This window comes from Rhinolophus ferrumequinum, chromosome 9 (genome assembly GCF_004115265.2).
Source record: "Rhinolophus ferrumequinum isolate MPI-CBG mRhiFer1 chromosome 9, mRhiFer1_v1.p, whole genome shotgun sequence".
Lineage (NCBI taxonomy): Eukaryota > Metazoa > Chordata > Mammalia > Chiroptera > Rhinolophidae > Rhinolophus > Rhinolophus ferrumequinum.
Genome location: NC_046292.1, coordinates 31662637 through 31678171, shown reverse-complemented (window position 1 = coordinate 31678171; position 15535 = coordinate 31662637). Strand labels below are relative to the sequence as shown.

At 45.3% G+C, this 15535-nt stretch overlaps 1 protein-coding gene across 1 annotated transcript in view; it reads right to left on the bottom strand.

Moving 5' to 3' along the window:
* ARMH1 (armadillo like helical domain containing 1) overlaps positions 1-15535 on the bottom strand; it is a 46077-nt gene that overhangs the window by 14740 nt on the left and 15802 nt on the right. The window contains exons 4-7 of the mRNA XM_033113448.1: positions 12128-12196; positions 11097-11263; positions 9908-10104; positions 7309-7393 (exon numbers count right to left, since the gene is read on the bottom strand). Coding sequence (XP_032969339.1) covers positions 7309-7393; positions 9908-10104; positions 11097-11263; positions 12128-12196 — 518 coding nt within the window. The remainder of the gene's footprint in view (positions 1-7308; positions 7394-9907; positions 10105-11096; positions 11264-12127; positions 12197-15535) is intronic.

The window sequence follows — 15535 nt, the reverse complement described above, 5'->3', positions numbered from 1 at the left end:
TAGACTGCTCATCGTGGAGAAGAAGGGGTAGGGAGGGTGAGGCACAGAAAGGGGGACCAAGGACCAGAGAAGAAGGCCAACAAAGGGCAGAAAGGGGGTGTGAGGAGCACAGAGAGTCTGAAGGCCCTGAGAACTCTCAAGTTTCGGCTTCTCCCAACTCTCTTAGGCCCTACCAAAACAACCAACAGGAACTGCTATAAACTTTACAAATATGTAAAGGAAACGTGTTTTCAGTAAATTGGCAATTGGGTGAATTGGACACTCAGCAAATTGGTCATTTGGCCAATTGATTTTTGGCAGGCATGACTTTGGCAAATTAATTTACTGTGATAGGTCTGCTTCTGATTAAGTCAAACAATAATTTTCATGTTCCTAAGGTAATAATTTATTTGTAAAAGATACTAATATATTTACACACGTCTATATTTCAAATTCCCAACAGAATTCATTAATTTGTCCTTCCAAAAAACTTTCTATGACTTTGAAATTTCTCTTCTCTAGGGAGGGAGACAGTGAGCCACAATACTTCTGTGGCTTTAGACAACTCATCATGATTAAGTCCCCGTGTGCCACTAATTCCTGGAATAGCATGCTTCCCTGGGAGGAAACTGCCATTTTTCACTTCACAGCAATAATAAATGGAGATAAATTCCAGGCAGGCCCACTTTGGAGAAGTCCTCCCTTAATTTTAACTTTGGCTCTCTTAGGTTAAATGGGATCATCATTAAAAGAAATTCTATGAAAACAAAAAGCCCCTCGGATATTAGCAGATGTAGGCGTCAGTACCCTTTCACTGGTTATTTCTATTTCAAAGTGAAAAACAGAAAAAATGGACAAGCAGAATCTCTTGCGTGGGACTAGAAAGCTGCTACTTGGTGCACTGGTTTCCTCCTCCACTTTTTTTTAAGAAGGGCAGGGCCTTCCCAGGACCTTCCCAGGACCTTTCACACAGTGCTCCCTGACCCACCCCTCCTCCAGGGGGACGGCACAGGTGTGAGGGAGGTGTAATTTTATGAAACCCAGCTCTGGCAGACAAATGTATTTCAGGAAACTGCATTAAAATATTGAGAAAGGGAGAAAAAGGAAGAAAGAGAAGCTTATCCCCCTTGGACAGACATCAAGCCACCACCACATATGACCCCGGTTTTCCCTCATCCTACTGCTGCAAAACTTGGCCACAAAATGACTTGACCCTCCTCCCACCTAGATGTGGGGTCTATGTGCTTCCTGTGAATCTGGGCAGGAAGCGACCATGTGTGATTTACAAGGCTAGGTCCAAAAAGCCATGCAGCTTGGGTCTGGAATGTCTTAGAAGCTTGCTCTTGGCTGCCCTCTCCTGGGATCCAGCCACCAAGCTGAGAAGCCTAAGCTACACAGAGGCCACATGTAGGTGCTGCAGTGGACAGTCCCAGTTCTGAGTCATCTTCAAGCCCCCAAATGATTCCAGCTTCCTTGTGCTACCCAAGGCTGGGTGGGGTGAGGCAAGTGAGGCATTTGCCTCTGATGCAAAATTTAAGGGAGAGGCCAAGAAACTCAGTAATCTTTAAAATCAAATAATCAGTGCAATCTTTTAAAAAAATCAACACTAAATTTGGGAAGGGGGTTGTTTTAAGCAATAGGTAACCAGAACACTCACCCTGTGCTCTAGAGGCCTTACCATCTCCTACTTTCCTCCAGGAACCTTCTCTTTTTCTTCCTTCTCCAAACCTTCTTCCCTGGCCCTAAGCACTCTCAGGAAATAAAGGGTCACTTAGTACACACAGCCTCCACTTAGCCATCTGGGCTGAAAAACTAGGTATTTCAAATTCTATTTCCAATATGATGACTGTCGGAACAAATTCGAGTATACTCAATTCAGACATCCCAATTCATTCATTCAACAAATATCTAAAAGCCTACTTTTGCTAGTAATGTTTAGGTGCTAGTGATAGTCTTAGCTCTTCTGGAATTGACTTACCAAAACAGAGGACAGATAATAAACAAGTAAACAAAGAAACAAACAAGGTAATTGCTAAAGGAGATAAGTGATGAGTTATGATGGAGAGAGACTTTGTTGGGTTGTGGGCGGGAATGGGGAAGTTTTAGAGAGAGTGGTTGGGAAGCTCTCTCTCAGAGGTGGCATCTGAGCCGACACTTGAAGTTTGAGTTGTTCATCAACCCAAGGTCTGGGGAAGAGCCTCTCATGCTTTTCAGGCCATGGCAAGTGTTTGGGTTTTAGTGCAGGTGCAACAGGAAGCCAAGAAGTGACACTGTCTAGTTTATATTTTAAAAATGATCATTCCGGCTGACGGTCAGTACGAGAATGGATTACCGGGAGCCAGAGTGGAAGCAGAAAGATAAGTTAGGAGATAGGATGGTGGGTTAGTCTAGGGCACACAGTGGGGACAGAGAAGGTAAGTAGAGATAGAACCTAGAGGATTTGGCAAGGATAGGATGAGGTGGGAAGTGAGAGAAAGAAGGTCATCTGGTATTAGCTCTATACCTTTTACTTGAGCAATTAGGTTGGTGGTGGTACCTTTTACTGAAATTAGGAGGAAGAACAGGTTTTGTAAAGAAAATCAAGGGTTCTATCTTGACTGTAAGTTTCAAATGTCTATTAGATATCAACATTGAGATTTCAGGGGAGAGATCAGGGCCAGAGATGTGGTGTCTGAATATATAACATATATATGATATTTAAAGCCATGGGACTAGAAAAATCTCATAGGAGAAGGTGTTGATAAAGAGATGAGAAATATGCTGACCCAACAGTCTGGTAGAGAAATAGGAGAAACTAGCAAAGGAGATTATGGCAAAACCAGTGGGCAGGAGGAAAACTGGAAGTGGTATCACAGGAGCCAAAAGAAGAGAGCAAGTTGCTTTTGACCAACTGGGTCAAAAGCAAGTAAGAGATCAAGTAGGAAGAAAATGAAAAAAAATGAGAAGCTGGAGAGGAACTTGGGGTCAAGGAGGGGTATGTATCCTTAAACACTATAATTAAATTTTACCTTTCTTTTGGGATATGTCTTTTAAATCTCTTTTAATCCATAGAGGCCCAAGGAAGGGCTCTTTTTAAAGATGGGAGACACAGCTTTTGGGTTTTGGCTCAGAGGAGGCCTAGGTGTAACTTTTTCTCATCATCCGGTATCCGGGTTCATTCGACACCAGCTGTCTCCACCACGCCACTGAAGTCTGACCTCAATGAGATCAAAGTCATATGCCTGAAGTGCCCTGGTGGGGAAGTTGGTGCCACATCTGCCCTGGCCCCCAAGATCGGCAGACCCCCCCGGGGTCTGTCTCCAAAAAAGGCTGGTGATAACATTGCCAAAGCAACCAGTGATTAGAGGGTCTGAGGATTACAGTGAAACTGACCATTCAGAACAGACAGGCCCAGACTGAGGTGGTACCTTCTGTCTCTGCCCTGATCATCAAAGCCCTCAGAGAACCGCCAAGAGACAGAAAGAAGAAAAAAAAAAACCCACAAAACAAAAATCCCGAAAGAAACAAACAGAAACATTAAAGCACAGTGGAAAAATCACTTTTGATGAGATTGTCAACATTGCCTGACAGATGCGGCACTGATCTTTAGCTAGAGAACTCTCTGGAACCATTAAAGAGACCTTGGGGCCGGCCCAGTCTGTGGGCTGTCATGTGGATGGCTGCCACCCTCACGACATCACAGATGACATCAACAGTGGTGGAGTGGAAGGCCCAGCGAGTTAAAAACTACAAAGGAAAATATTTCAATTAAAGATCATTTGACAAACCCCCCCCCCAAAAAAAAAATAAAGATGGGAGATACAGAGGCTATTTTCAAGTCAGCGGAGATGATACACCAGAGAAGAAGTGACAGGGTAATTGCAGAAGAGAAGTCTGAGGGAATGTGCTTCAGAGAACAAGCAGAAGTAGAAGAGGTGGCCTGGGAAGGAGCAGGGACGTTCTGTTGTAATGGGGAAGAGCAGAAGAGAACATGGGTCCGGCGGGTGGTGGGATTTGGAGGTGGGAAGGTGCAGTTCTCAACGGAAAAGGAGGTGAGGCCATCACCTGGCTCCTCCACCACGGACACCCACTGCCAAGGACAGAATCACCGGGCCCCCTAAGCTTCTCCATCTCCTATCTTCATGGGACACTGCCTGAGATTTCCACTTTCCCTGCAGCCTTCTCAGGGGAAGGATGTCACCACCCGCACCCCAACACACACACACACACACACACACACACACACACACACACACACACACACACAGCATGGGAGGTAGAGTGCACGTCCTTCTTACCTTTCTCCTTCCAAACCATTCGTTTTTCTCTTCAATACAAACAAATACAAACAAAACCCCAGTAGCTGGCATAGTAGTTGGCATATCAGAGTTGTCCAATCAGTATTTGTTTTTAAAAAACAAACCAAGCCTGCCCTTTTCAGGTTAGTCCACACAGCTATATCACCCGGTCCTTGGTCACGGCTTCTCTGTCCTGACTGTTGCCAGGTGTGTGCTTGGCAATGCTTCACCGTGGTCTTGCAGTTTGGCGTCCTCAAAGTCTGAAAAATTCATCTCTGATCCTCTTCCATCACCACCACGAGGACCACATCTAAGACCTGTCAGAGCTCCCCTCCCCTGCCTTTGGAGGACTGTGACCTGAAGCTGAACACTGTATTCTAGCCCTCAGCGTTCACTCCCCCAACCATGTGAAACAGTTCCCCCTAGTGGACACTCATTCCACCTGCATTCTCTATATTCCAAGTTATACCAAGCCTGGTTTGAAATGCATGGTAAAAAAAGAATCATTCATTCATTCAACAGACATTTCTTGAGCACCTGTTATGAGTCCAACATATCTGAAATTATTCTGAGGTGCAGAGTTTCACTGTGATCCCATGAGTAGACCTCAGACCAAAAAGGCAGTGACAAAGCTTCATGCTCCTGCTGCCTTTGCCGCAGTGGTAGTTGTCATGTAAAAAACACAGAGGGCCTCTAAGTTGGGCCCAATATGAGAAGACCGGCCAGTTCCAACTCAGGAGGGGTTCATCAGCATAAATGAAGCTAAGCCATTTTTCATAAATTTATTCAACAAACTTCTACTGAGCACCCATTATGTTCTAGGCCTTGAGCTGGAGTAAGAGATGAGTCAGACCCAGTCCCTGCCCTCAGGTTGCTCAGGTCTGGAGAAGAAAGGCACATAGGTAAATTGTCACTAATGGGGTACAGTACTCACTCACTCCCTCACTCATCCATTCAACATGTACCAGGGGCCTAACATATGCTAGGGACCGTGCTGAGAACATGAAGACGAAAACTATGAGTCGCTCTGAAATGGTGCACATTCTATGTAAAGGGCAGTTACAGTTCTGGAGAAACTGCACCAATGGAGGGAGGTACTAGAGGGGAGGAGGCCGCAGGGTGGTACAGAGGAAGGAGGACTGACATTTGGGCAGGGGTTGAAGGCAGGTCAGGGAAGGCCTTAGAGCAGAAATGCTTAAGCTGAGAAGTGATGGATGAGTGGGAGTGGTCACGGCTGCCACGTGGGGCGGGGCGGTGTGGGGAAGGGAGGTCTCATGGCCACCCAACCTAGTCTTCTCGGGGTTGTTTGATTAAGTTCCTAACCAGAGTCCACTGCCAGGCCACCCCCTTGCTCCAATGCCAGCGACAACCCTCTGCCCCTGGCCGGAGCTTTACTTATGTGCCTCCACCACCCCACCCCCTCACTGGCAGCTCGTCCCCGCTAGGAAACCCTGCTCCAGTTGGTAACAGATTTCAACATAACATTACTTCTCAACATACAAAGTCCATATACCCATGCATGTCTGTCCGGGGCAAACAAACACAAACTGACAATCCTGCTGAAAGAAAAATACGACTGATATTCAAAAACAGAACTGATGTTGGAAGTGAACCTCCAGACCCATGTGGATCTTCCCCAGGGTCTCACTTGCATACCTGAACCCCAGTACCTGCCTATTCCTTCTGCCCCTTTGGACTTCGTGGAGCTGGGGCTCAGCCTGTCATCCTGGACAAAGGAGTCCCGGAATGTACGGACGCCCAGATCTTTCCTCTCCATCCTGGCCTCTTTGGCCCTGCCCATTCCCCCTTCCATGTGCCATCCCATTCTCTACACCCAGGCAGTTCCCAGTCTTTCCCTTCTCTCTTTCCAGGGCCTCTGTATCCAGATAGATCAGCACACTCCCATTTTGTTGTCTGAACAACCCGAAAGTCCTTGTAGCTGGCCTCCAGCCTTGTGTCCCTCTGACCTACCTACCCTGCTGCCACACAGGCGGTCTTCCTGAGGCAGTGCTCTCCTTGCCACTCACCTGTTCATGGTTCACTTTTCAATGGCTCCGCACTGCCTACTGGACAGAGTGCCCACAACTCCACCTGGCATTCAAGGTGCTCTGCACTCAGGCCCTAGCCTTCCTTTTTCTACGTCTTCCTGGACTGAGACCTCTGAAACCTCTGCCAGATGACCTACCTGCTATTCCCTACACACATCTGCACTTTCCCTAGGTCTCAGCCTTCGTTTCTAACCATTCCCCTTTCCAGAACGCCCTCCTCTGCTCCTTTCTGCCTTCCCAAATCCTTCCCATGCTCCAAGGCTCAGCTCAAACACCACCTTCTCAGCGAACCCTTCCTTGAGCCCTCCTGTCGAAAACAGAATCTCCCTTCTCTGAACCTGTAGGAACAGGGAAGGAAATAACATCTTGTAAACACCTGCCATGTGCTATATGTTCAAAGCATATACTCTGGGGTCAGATAGATCTGGTTTGAAATTAGTTAGCTGGGTAACCTTGGGAAGCATACTTAATCTCTCTGTGTTTCAATACTTTAAAAGCTTGAAAAACATAACAATACCTAACCCACCATTCATTCATTTGAACATTCAAATGCCTTAATACGTGCTAGGCCCTGCACTCTTGTGGTTATTTTGAGAAGGAAATGGAATGATTCACTGAAAGTGGCTGGCACATAGGGGTACTCAATAGATGAAAACTTGTCAATACTACCATTATCCAATTTCATTTCTTACAAGGAGGACAGTCTTCAAGGTGATTTCTGTTTAGAGGGGAAACACCACACAAGACTGGGAAGCAGGGCCAGCTCGGGACCCAGGCAGATGTAACACCTGTTAAAGCACCATGTGGCTGATTTGAAGTACAGAACATGACTGTCATTTTCTGAATCACTCACTGATCAACACTGAACCAGCACCCTGCATCTGCCACAGCTACCCGGGACAGTCAGCAAGGCTCTTCGGGATAGGAGAGAACCTTTAAGAGCGAGTCTGCCCGGCTCTCCCTGTGGCCTTCCGCCCCCGCAGCAGACCCGCCACCTTCCCTACCTTCATACTGGACTTCCAGGTGCATCGTGCGCAGCACGTTCAGCACGCAGGCCACGATGCTGGGGTGTGTGGTTCCAATGATCGACTGACAAGACAAACAGGACAAGGTGGTGAGGCTTTAGATCTTGTCCACCTGGGAAACGCAGCCTGGCGCCATGGGGAAAGGGAGGGCAGTGAGTGGGGAGTCCCTGGGCCTTGGCCTTGAGAGGAGGGGCAGAGATGGGCAGCCAAGAATCAACTGAGAATCTGCTGAGGTTGCCACTGAACCCTCTAGCTTAGGAGGCATACAGTCAAGGCTAGCTGGCCTGTACCTGTTAGAGGTACAGGGACAAGTCAGCCACCTGGGCTGGGGGGAGGGAAGGCACAGGCCAGGGAGAGTGGAACTCATCCAAGATCCTAAATCTTCTCTCCCTGAGGAACCTCACCCAATCAGGGAGCTCCTCTTCAGTGTTTACCTGTGCATTGGTTCCTGTCCCTGAGCCTTAACCGTCCTCAAGCTCACCTAGACTGAACAAAATTGTCCTTTAACTCTGTCTTCTCTTGCTATTGCTCTTCTTCCCCTTTACTCTCAAGCTTCCCAGAGGAAGCCACTTCTTCATCCTTTGACAGGCTGCTGTAATTTAACTGTTCCTGCCACAGGACAATCCCTTAATTCACCAAAACTTTACCTGCTGGGACAATTTTTCAGTTCAACCGTCCTTAATCTCTACTTTGTATGTGACCCAGCGGATCTTGTCTTCCTTATTGAAGCTCTTTCCCCTTGATTTTCCCAGCCCTGTTTTTTCCTGTTTTTTTTTTTTTTTTCTCTTATGGCTTTCATCATTCTTTTTCAAAGAGGCAGAGTGGATGTCAAAAGAGTAAGGACTCTGGAGTTGGAGAGAGTTGGATTTAAATGCCCACTTAGTAAATACTTCTTACTTAGTGTGTAGCTTTGAATAAGTCACTGAATACCCTCCGAAGGCTCAGTTCCATCATTTTTAAAATGAGGATAATAATACCTGCTTCCATCAGCTATTATGAAGACTAAGACAGATAGTATAAGTAAGCCCCTAACGTAGTGCCTGGCGTGTAGGAGGCACTTGACCATGGAAACTAGAAATAATAATGATAATCAGATCTGTTTTGCTGGACCTTCTTCCTCAGCTCCTCTAGTAAATGTTGGCAGTGTTCCTTGTTTTATTATTTCTTACATTTTACCTGGCCATCTTATTTACTTCCACTGTTTCAGTTATCACTTCTCTGCTCATGAAACCCAAACTGCCAAGCTCAGGTCTCTGCCTGGAGCTTCAGCCTTTTATTTTCTACTCTCCAGTGGGCATCTCCACTAGATGTCCTGAGCAATGATTCCTCAATCGAACTAGGAATCAAAATTATTTGGGGAGCTTAAAAATAAAAGGAATTGGGGCGGCCGGATGGCTCAGTTGGTTAGAGCGCGAGCTCTCAACAACAACGTTGCCGGTTCAATTCCCACATAGGATGGTGGGCTGTGCCCCCTGCAACTAAAGATTGAAAACGGCAACTGGACTTGGAGCTGAGCTGTGCCCTCCACGACTAGATTGAAGGACAACGACTTGGAGCTGATGGGTCCTGGAGAAACACACTGTTCCCCAATATTGCCCAATAAAATTTATAAAAAAAGACAGACAGAAAGAAAAGGACAGGAATTACCAAAGGCCTCCTGCTGAGAGCTGTCAGATTCTATGTGAGTGAGGTTCAGGAGTCAGTATTTTTAAATAAGTAACCTGGCTATTTCTTCTGTAACTAGCTTGGCCTGCTCCTCAGATGGGCACTTGCGAGCTACCAAGTCTCATCAAGTTTATCAAGTTAAAACTTCTTTCCATATCGAATTGGTTTTACCTGCTCTCTCTTGGTGGCACACAACTCACCCTGCTGTCTTAAGTCCAAAGCTGGGTGTCATTTTTGCCTCCTTTTATTGCCCCAAGTCCCAAGCATTCTGCCTCTGAAATGTGTGTCTAACCTGGTCACTTCTATTCCCATTGCCACAGTTCAGGCCTGATCATCTCTTTGATCTCTTCATTGTTCGCCTGCCTGCAGCCCTTCCGGGAGCAGCTTTGAGAGCTTTCGATGACTCATCTCAAAACCATTCTTTGAATCTCTAATTTTCTCCTTACTAGGCATGGTGTCTTTGTAGTCACCATGCCCCAAATCTGAATTCACTGGCATTCCAGAGCACTGAGAGGAAAACAGAAGCCAACAGAAAAAAAGGAGCTTTCCCAAGCACTGGAAATCTGGTCCCTTCACTTACACGCTGTCTATAAATGCGCCATGATTCTTTCCCTATCAAATCGACTCCTTTAATCTTTTCTACAGTCCTTTCATCATCCTGGTTGCTTGTCTCAACCACTTTTAAGTCTGCCAACATCTTTCTGATCCTTAAGTAAACAGGACAAATCACTCTGCTGGGAGACATGAACTCTCTGCCCTGCCTTGGCCTTCTGGAACTAACGCTGATTGAACAGCAGACATGCAGAGGGAGGCTGAACTCTGTTTCTCATGCCTGGGTGGAGTGCAACTGTGGAAGGTAATTGTAAGATTACTGTCTGAATGAGAACCACAGGAGCGCGCAGCCTGGGCTCACCTGGGCAGTCCTGAGCGTCTGCAGGGACAGCTGCTGAGCTTTTGGCGACGCAGAGGGCAGCAAAGCTATTAGACCTTTGTACACTTGATTCTGGTACTTGGGATTACCGTGGACCAAAGAATCCAACAGAACCTGCACTTCCTCCTGAGTCTCTTCTGATTTAGACTTTGCCAAAAATTCTGCTATGGATCGTACACCTGAGCAAAGAAGAGAGGAACTGCTAAAATGGAAGAGATGTATGAAAACAATCCTCACTCAAGATTACATAATATGAGGTAATAGGATTAAGGTGTATTTAACCAAGCCCGTTTAATCAAAGCAAAACTGAGGCTCAGTCCCATGTGGCATCATTGTCTTGTTCACCTTTGTCTGTGTGGCTGGAGGATTTTGTTTCAGCATAGGCATGTCAGCTTACCAAAATCTGTTTTAAAATTTAAGATGGCTCTGCAAAATGCACAAGCAAACAAACAAACACAACACTCATTCTTGATTGCTATGTGATAACTAACATATGCATAGCACTCAGCAATTAAGTAACAAACAGTACCTCGTTTAATCCCAGAAACTATACTGAGAGGGAGGTGAGTTCCATTTTATGGATAAATACACTGAGGCTCAGAAAGGCCAGGGGGGACACACAGAATCATGATGAGAGTGCAGTGAGGGAAGTGCTTTGAAAAAGGGATGTGTGGGGATGGCACCTCCTTTCCATGCTTTGGTCAGAGCACTTGATAGATCATACTGAAAAGCCTGGATTATTCTCCCCACAGTGTAAGCTCTTTGAGGGCAGGGACTGTACTTGATTTATCTTTGTATTCCCAGCAGCTTAGCATACACCTAGCACACATATTCAATGATTTTATTTCCATGTTATTTCTAGAGTTACTCATAACTCACTTAATTTCACAAAGGATTTTTGGCAATGGCTCAATTAATCTTTGTTGAATGAGTGCATGAAAAAAAGGTATATTTAAAATGGAACAGTATTTCCAAAACCATGGAAAGATTTGAGCAAATGATGACTCAGGAAAAATATAAATCGGGGTCTTCTGGTGGTAATAGGGATGGGAGCTAATTGAGTCCACTGGACAAAGCACTGCTTTGCTATAGCAGTGCTGGGTGCTGCCACCATTTCACGCAGGCCCTGAGGCAGACATGGGAAATCACCCTCGTCATACACAGTACCCACCATAACTTTCACAAATGAGCTCCTTGTACTTCCTGCCACAGTTTGCAATGACCTGAAGGAGCTTGATGGATTGCTTCTTGTCTTCTTCCTTGATCTTCTCCAGCCCAAGTATTTCCAAGAGTGTTAGGACACCTCCAACCTCAAGAAATTCTATAAGGTACCGATTGCTGTCCAGAGAGATACAAGAGTAGAAATAAGACACATGTCAAGTTTTTTGGCACTAACCTTTTTAAAGGATCTCAAGGTCCTTCCTTCATCTACTTTGCCCTCCTACCCAGGAAATGCAAAAGTTCAATACCATGGACATTTCTTGTGTTTGGCTTTCTAGCTCTGTTCCTCTTACTGTACTAGCACCTCAATTGTCCCTTGGGGAATCGCCCCTCTACCACTCATGAGCCATGTGGTTTTGGTAGGGTGACCAGGTGACAGGGTATGTCATCCTTCTGATTGCAATCACTGGTTTGAGGACAGGCATGTGACCTAAGTTGGTCCAATGAGGCTCAAAACCCGCGACTTTCTTGGGAGCCATTGGGAAAGATATGCTCTCTTTTTGGTATGGCTGAGCTAGAAGGATGACTGTCTGAAGCTTCTGAGGACCACAGCACAATGAGGCCTATGAGCACAGAGGGGAACAGAGCTGAGAAACGGAGAAAAAGAGAGGGAGAGACCAAGTACTGATGACATATTTGGAGCCCCTGTGGAGTCAGGCCTGAAATGTGGATTTCCACCCTATGGGCTTTTCAGTTAAGTGAGCTAATGATCTCCCCATTTTTTCTGGTCCAGTACAAGTTGGTTGGTTTTCTGTAGTTCACAACCAACATGATACTGACTAGTAAAGGGTCAATGGAGAACATGGGATGGAGAAGCAACTAGAGTAGGACCACAGCTGACACTACCTCTGGGCCCATTCTGAGGGCTACCAGGTACTCATGGATAACTAGAAGGCCTGGTACCATGTGGAGTGAACGCCAAGGACACCGTGAGCCTGATATGCAACTGAGAACCCAGAATCTCTCCAGAACAGAACTCACCTGCTTACAGCTGATAGGAAGATGCCAATGGCCTTTAGAATCTTCTCTAAACACAAGCCAGTCATATAGCTGTATGACAAGTTAAAGAGTGAATTTCAGGGTGGTTTTCTACACCGAAACCAGATCCTGTTTCTGATCCCTGGTACCACCAATGGCCCACAATGACCAATAGCTGAATTGTGCCCTTTATCTGAGAGGGGACACTATGTTGAAAGAGAAGAGGCAACACACAGGGGGTAGGGATATGGGGTACTGGCAGCACGTTCATGGTTCTCCAGGAGGCTCTTCTGGGGTAGTTCAGCCACCTTGGCTCTAACAGGCTTTCTAGAGAGCAAGGAGACTCTGATGAATAAAAGGTGCATGGAGAAAGCTGGGGATCAATTTTCCAAACCTCTCCATTGCACCCTTAAGTCTCAGCATAGTTCATTACTTTGTGCCTCATTCTTAGACTTCTCTAAAAATAATCAGCTTCATCATTAATTCTCAGTTTTGTACTTGCTCCAAGTTTTATACTGGAGGCCACTATCTTTATGAAGAATTGCACGTCTTCCTAATAAGAACAACAGGAGACGGCAGAAAAATTAAACTCTGATTTAAAACAACCTCACTATTTAATGTTATTTTTAATGTGAGCCTTTGCAAAAAGCTTCATTGTAATAAAGCACCCAGAGCACGCATCAGCTCTGATACAAGGTATGAAATCAAGCCACAACAGAAAAGGAACCAGTCAACAATTACTAGGCTCATAACACATCACAGGCTCTTAGAACACTTAAGAAATTAGCTGAAATTATTGCAGCTCATGGAGGATGACTGAGAGCTTCCAAGACTGATAAAGGCTAATGTAACGGTTTGGAGATAATGGTGCTTTGTTGGGGGGGAGGATGCGTGAGGCAAATTATCTCTGCTGTATCCTGGTTCCCAGGATGCCAATAGAAGTAGAGACAGATTGGCTCATTAGGAAAGGCTCTTGACTGCAAAAACAGTGTTTGTTCTGGAGTCAGGCTCCCCTGCCTGCTACTGCTATAGTTGGGGGCCAGGCTATCCGCCCACATGGTCGTCTCTCTATTCCTACATTGTCCTCTACCCTGCTCCCCCAAACCTCAGCCCCCATTCCTGCCTCAGTGCATTATCCCCTCTTTTTCCTTCAGTTACCATCTAGGCTGACCAACTTTCATTACTTTCTTTTTTCCTCTGTCCCAGGCTAGTCCTATTTTCATAGCCACTCACTATACATATTTCTGGTCCATTATTTCAGCAGTTAGTTCCAGAAGTTGACCACAATATCAGTGGTAGCTAACAAGTATACCAAGCACTTACTGTGTGCCAGGCACTGTGCTAAGTGCTTTGCTTGCATTGTCTCATTTCATGCTTACCACACCCTGCAGTGGGTGCTATTAGTATTTCCACTCCCTTCATGAGGAAACAATCTCAGACAGGTTAATAACCTGTCTAAGGTCCCAATGTTAACTGATGGGACCAGGGTATGACAGAGGCTCACTAGCCTCCTAGTGACTGCTGGAAGAGCAAAAGCCCTAGAGTAACCTACAGGACTTGCATGGTTCTTAAACGTTTTAGTAACCTGCCTGTTTTCCCTCCCTTTGTAGCCAGCTTCTTACTGTCTGAGTCTAAGTGTTTACTGTCAGGCCTTCCTGCCTGTAGATAGATAGAGGGAATGGGGTTATGTATGTAGATTATCTGGCGTCCCTATCTGGCGTTGGACGTGGCACTGTGGGTCTGCACTGTCCACGGAGTGAAAGGCACTGAAGTGGAGTAGATGGCATATGAGCTTCAGGCCAGAGAGACCCATTTCAAACCTCATCTCTGTCATTTACTAGTAAGTACTCAACCTTTTCAAGACTCATCTTTCTTATCTATATAATGGGATAATGCCAGTCACCTATAAGGCTTGGTGTTAGGCTCAAATGAGCTAATATTTGTATAGTCCATACATATAGCTCAGTGCCTGGAATATAAAAAGACTCAATAAATGGTAACTAATAATTTTGTCACTATAATATATAAATCCTTAGTTTTATTCATATGTTCTGGAAGTTCAAGGTTAGAAAGGGGTTTGAAGCTTATGTGGGATTAGGTGGCAGTCAATTGTGCAAAACATAATAATGCTATATTGATTTGTTTTTGTTCAAAATCCACTGTAACTGGAGGACTGGGAAGGAGAAGTGGGATCACAGATTCAAAACACTATGTCACTTCAGCCAGTCTATTTTCTCTGTTGTATGACAAGATCACAAAAAATTAAGAAATTGTGAATAATTTCAGGTGTAGAAACTGAATATACAACTATATATTAAAAGTGTGGTTCATTCAGTCATTCACTAAGCATTGACTGAGTGTCCACTAAATGTTAGGTGCTCTGACTGGCACTTAGGATATGGAGAAGATTACTGGTAATAAATGCAATGATTAAGAAAAGAAGCGGGCTGAACACAGAATTCTTGGAAACACTGACATTTAAGGGATAGGTAGGGGAGCGCCTGGATGGCTTAGTTGGTTAGAGCTCGAGCTCTGAACAACAGGGCTGCCAGTTCGATTCCCACATGAGCTAGTGAGCTGCGCCCTCCACAACTATTAGATGGAAGACAACGAGCTGCCGCTGAGCTTCCAGAGGGGTGGCCGGATGGCTCAGTTGGTTAGAGCACGAGCTCTCAACAACAAGGTTGTCAGTTCAATTCCCGCATGGGATGGTGGGTTGTGCCCCCTGCAACTAAGATTGAAAACCGTGACTAGACTAGGAACTGAGCTGTGTCCTCCACAACTAGACTGAAGGACAACGACTGATGGGTCCTGGAAAAACACACTGTTCCCCAATATTCCCCAATTAAAAAAAAAAAAAAAATATATATATATATATATATATATATATATATATATATATATATAATTTTTAAAAAAAGGGATGGGTAGGAAAGATACCGCAACAGTGAGAAACACCAATGGAAGAAGGTAGAGAAGAGCTTAAGAAGGGGCAGAGGTCAAGCAGGGCTGGGGTGAGGGTGAAGCGAGGGAAGAAGCTGTTTAGATGCAAAATTTAAGGGGCCACCAAAAAACTCAGAAATTAAGTAATATTTCAATTTTAATCCACTATTAAAAAAATAAAAATTAATACAAAAAAATCCACGCTAAATAAAATATCCAAGTTTTAAATAAAGATAGCATCTGACCCTGCACAGGTACGACTGCCTCACTCACCTCATCCTGCGGTGGGGACTCTAGATTTGGTGATAAAGAGGTTGCCTGATAACTTTGGTGAGGTTAGTGTCATGAGTTGTGGCGACAAAGCCAGGTTATAGGTGCTGATGTTTCTCATCTGTGAATCACAAGCATCAGAGTCACCCAGGGTGCTTGTGAGAAATAAAGAGCCCAGGGACCCTCTCTCATTCCATT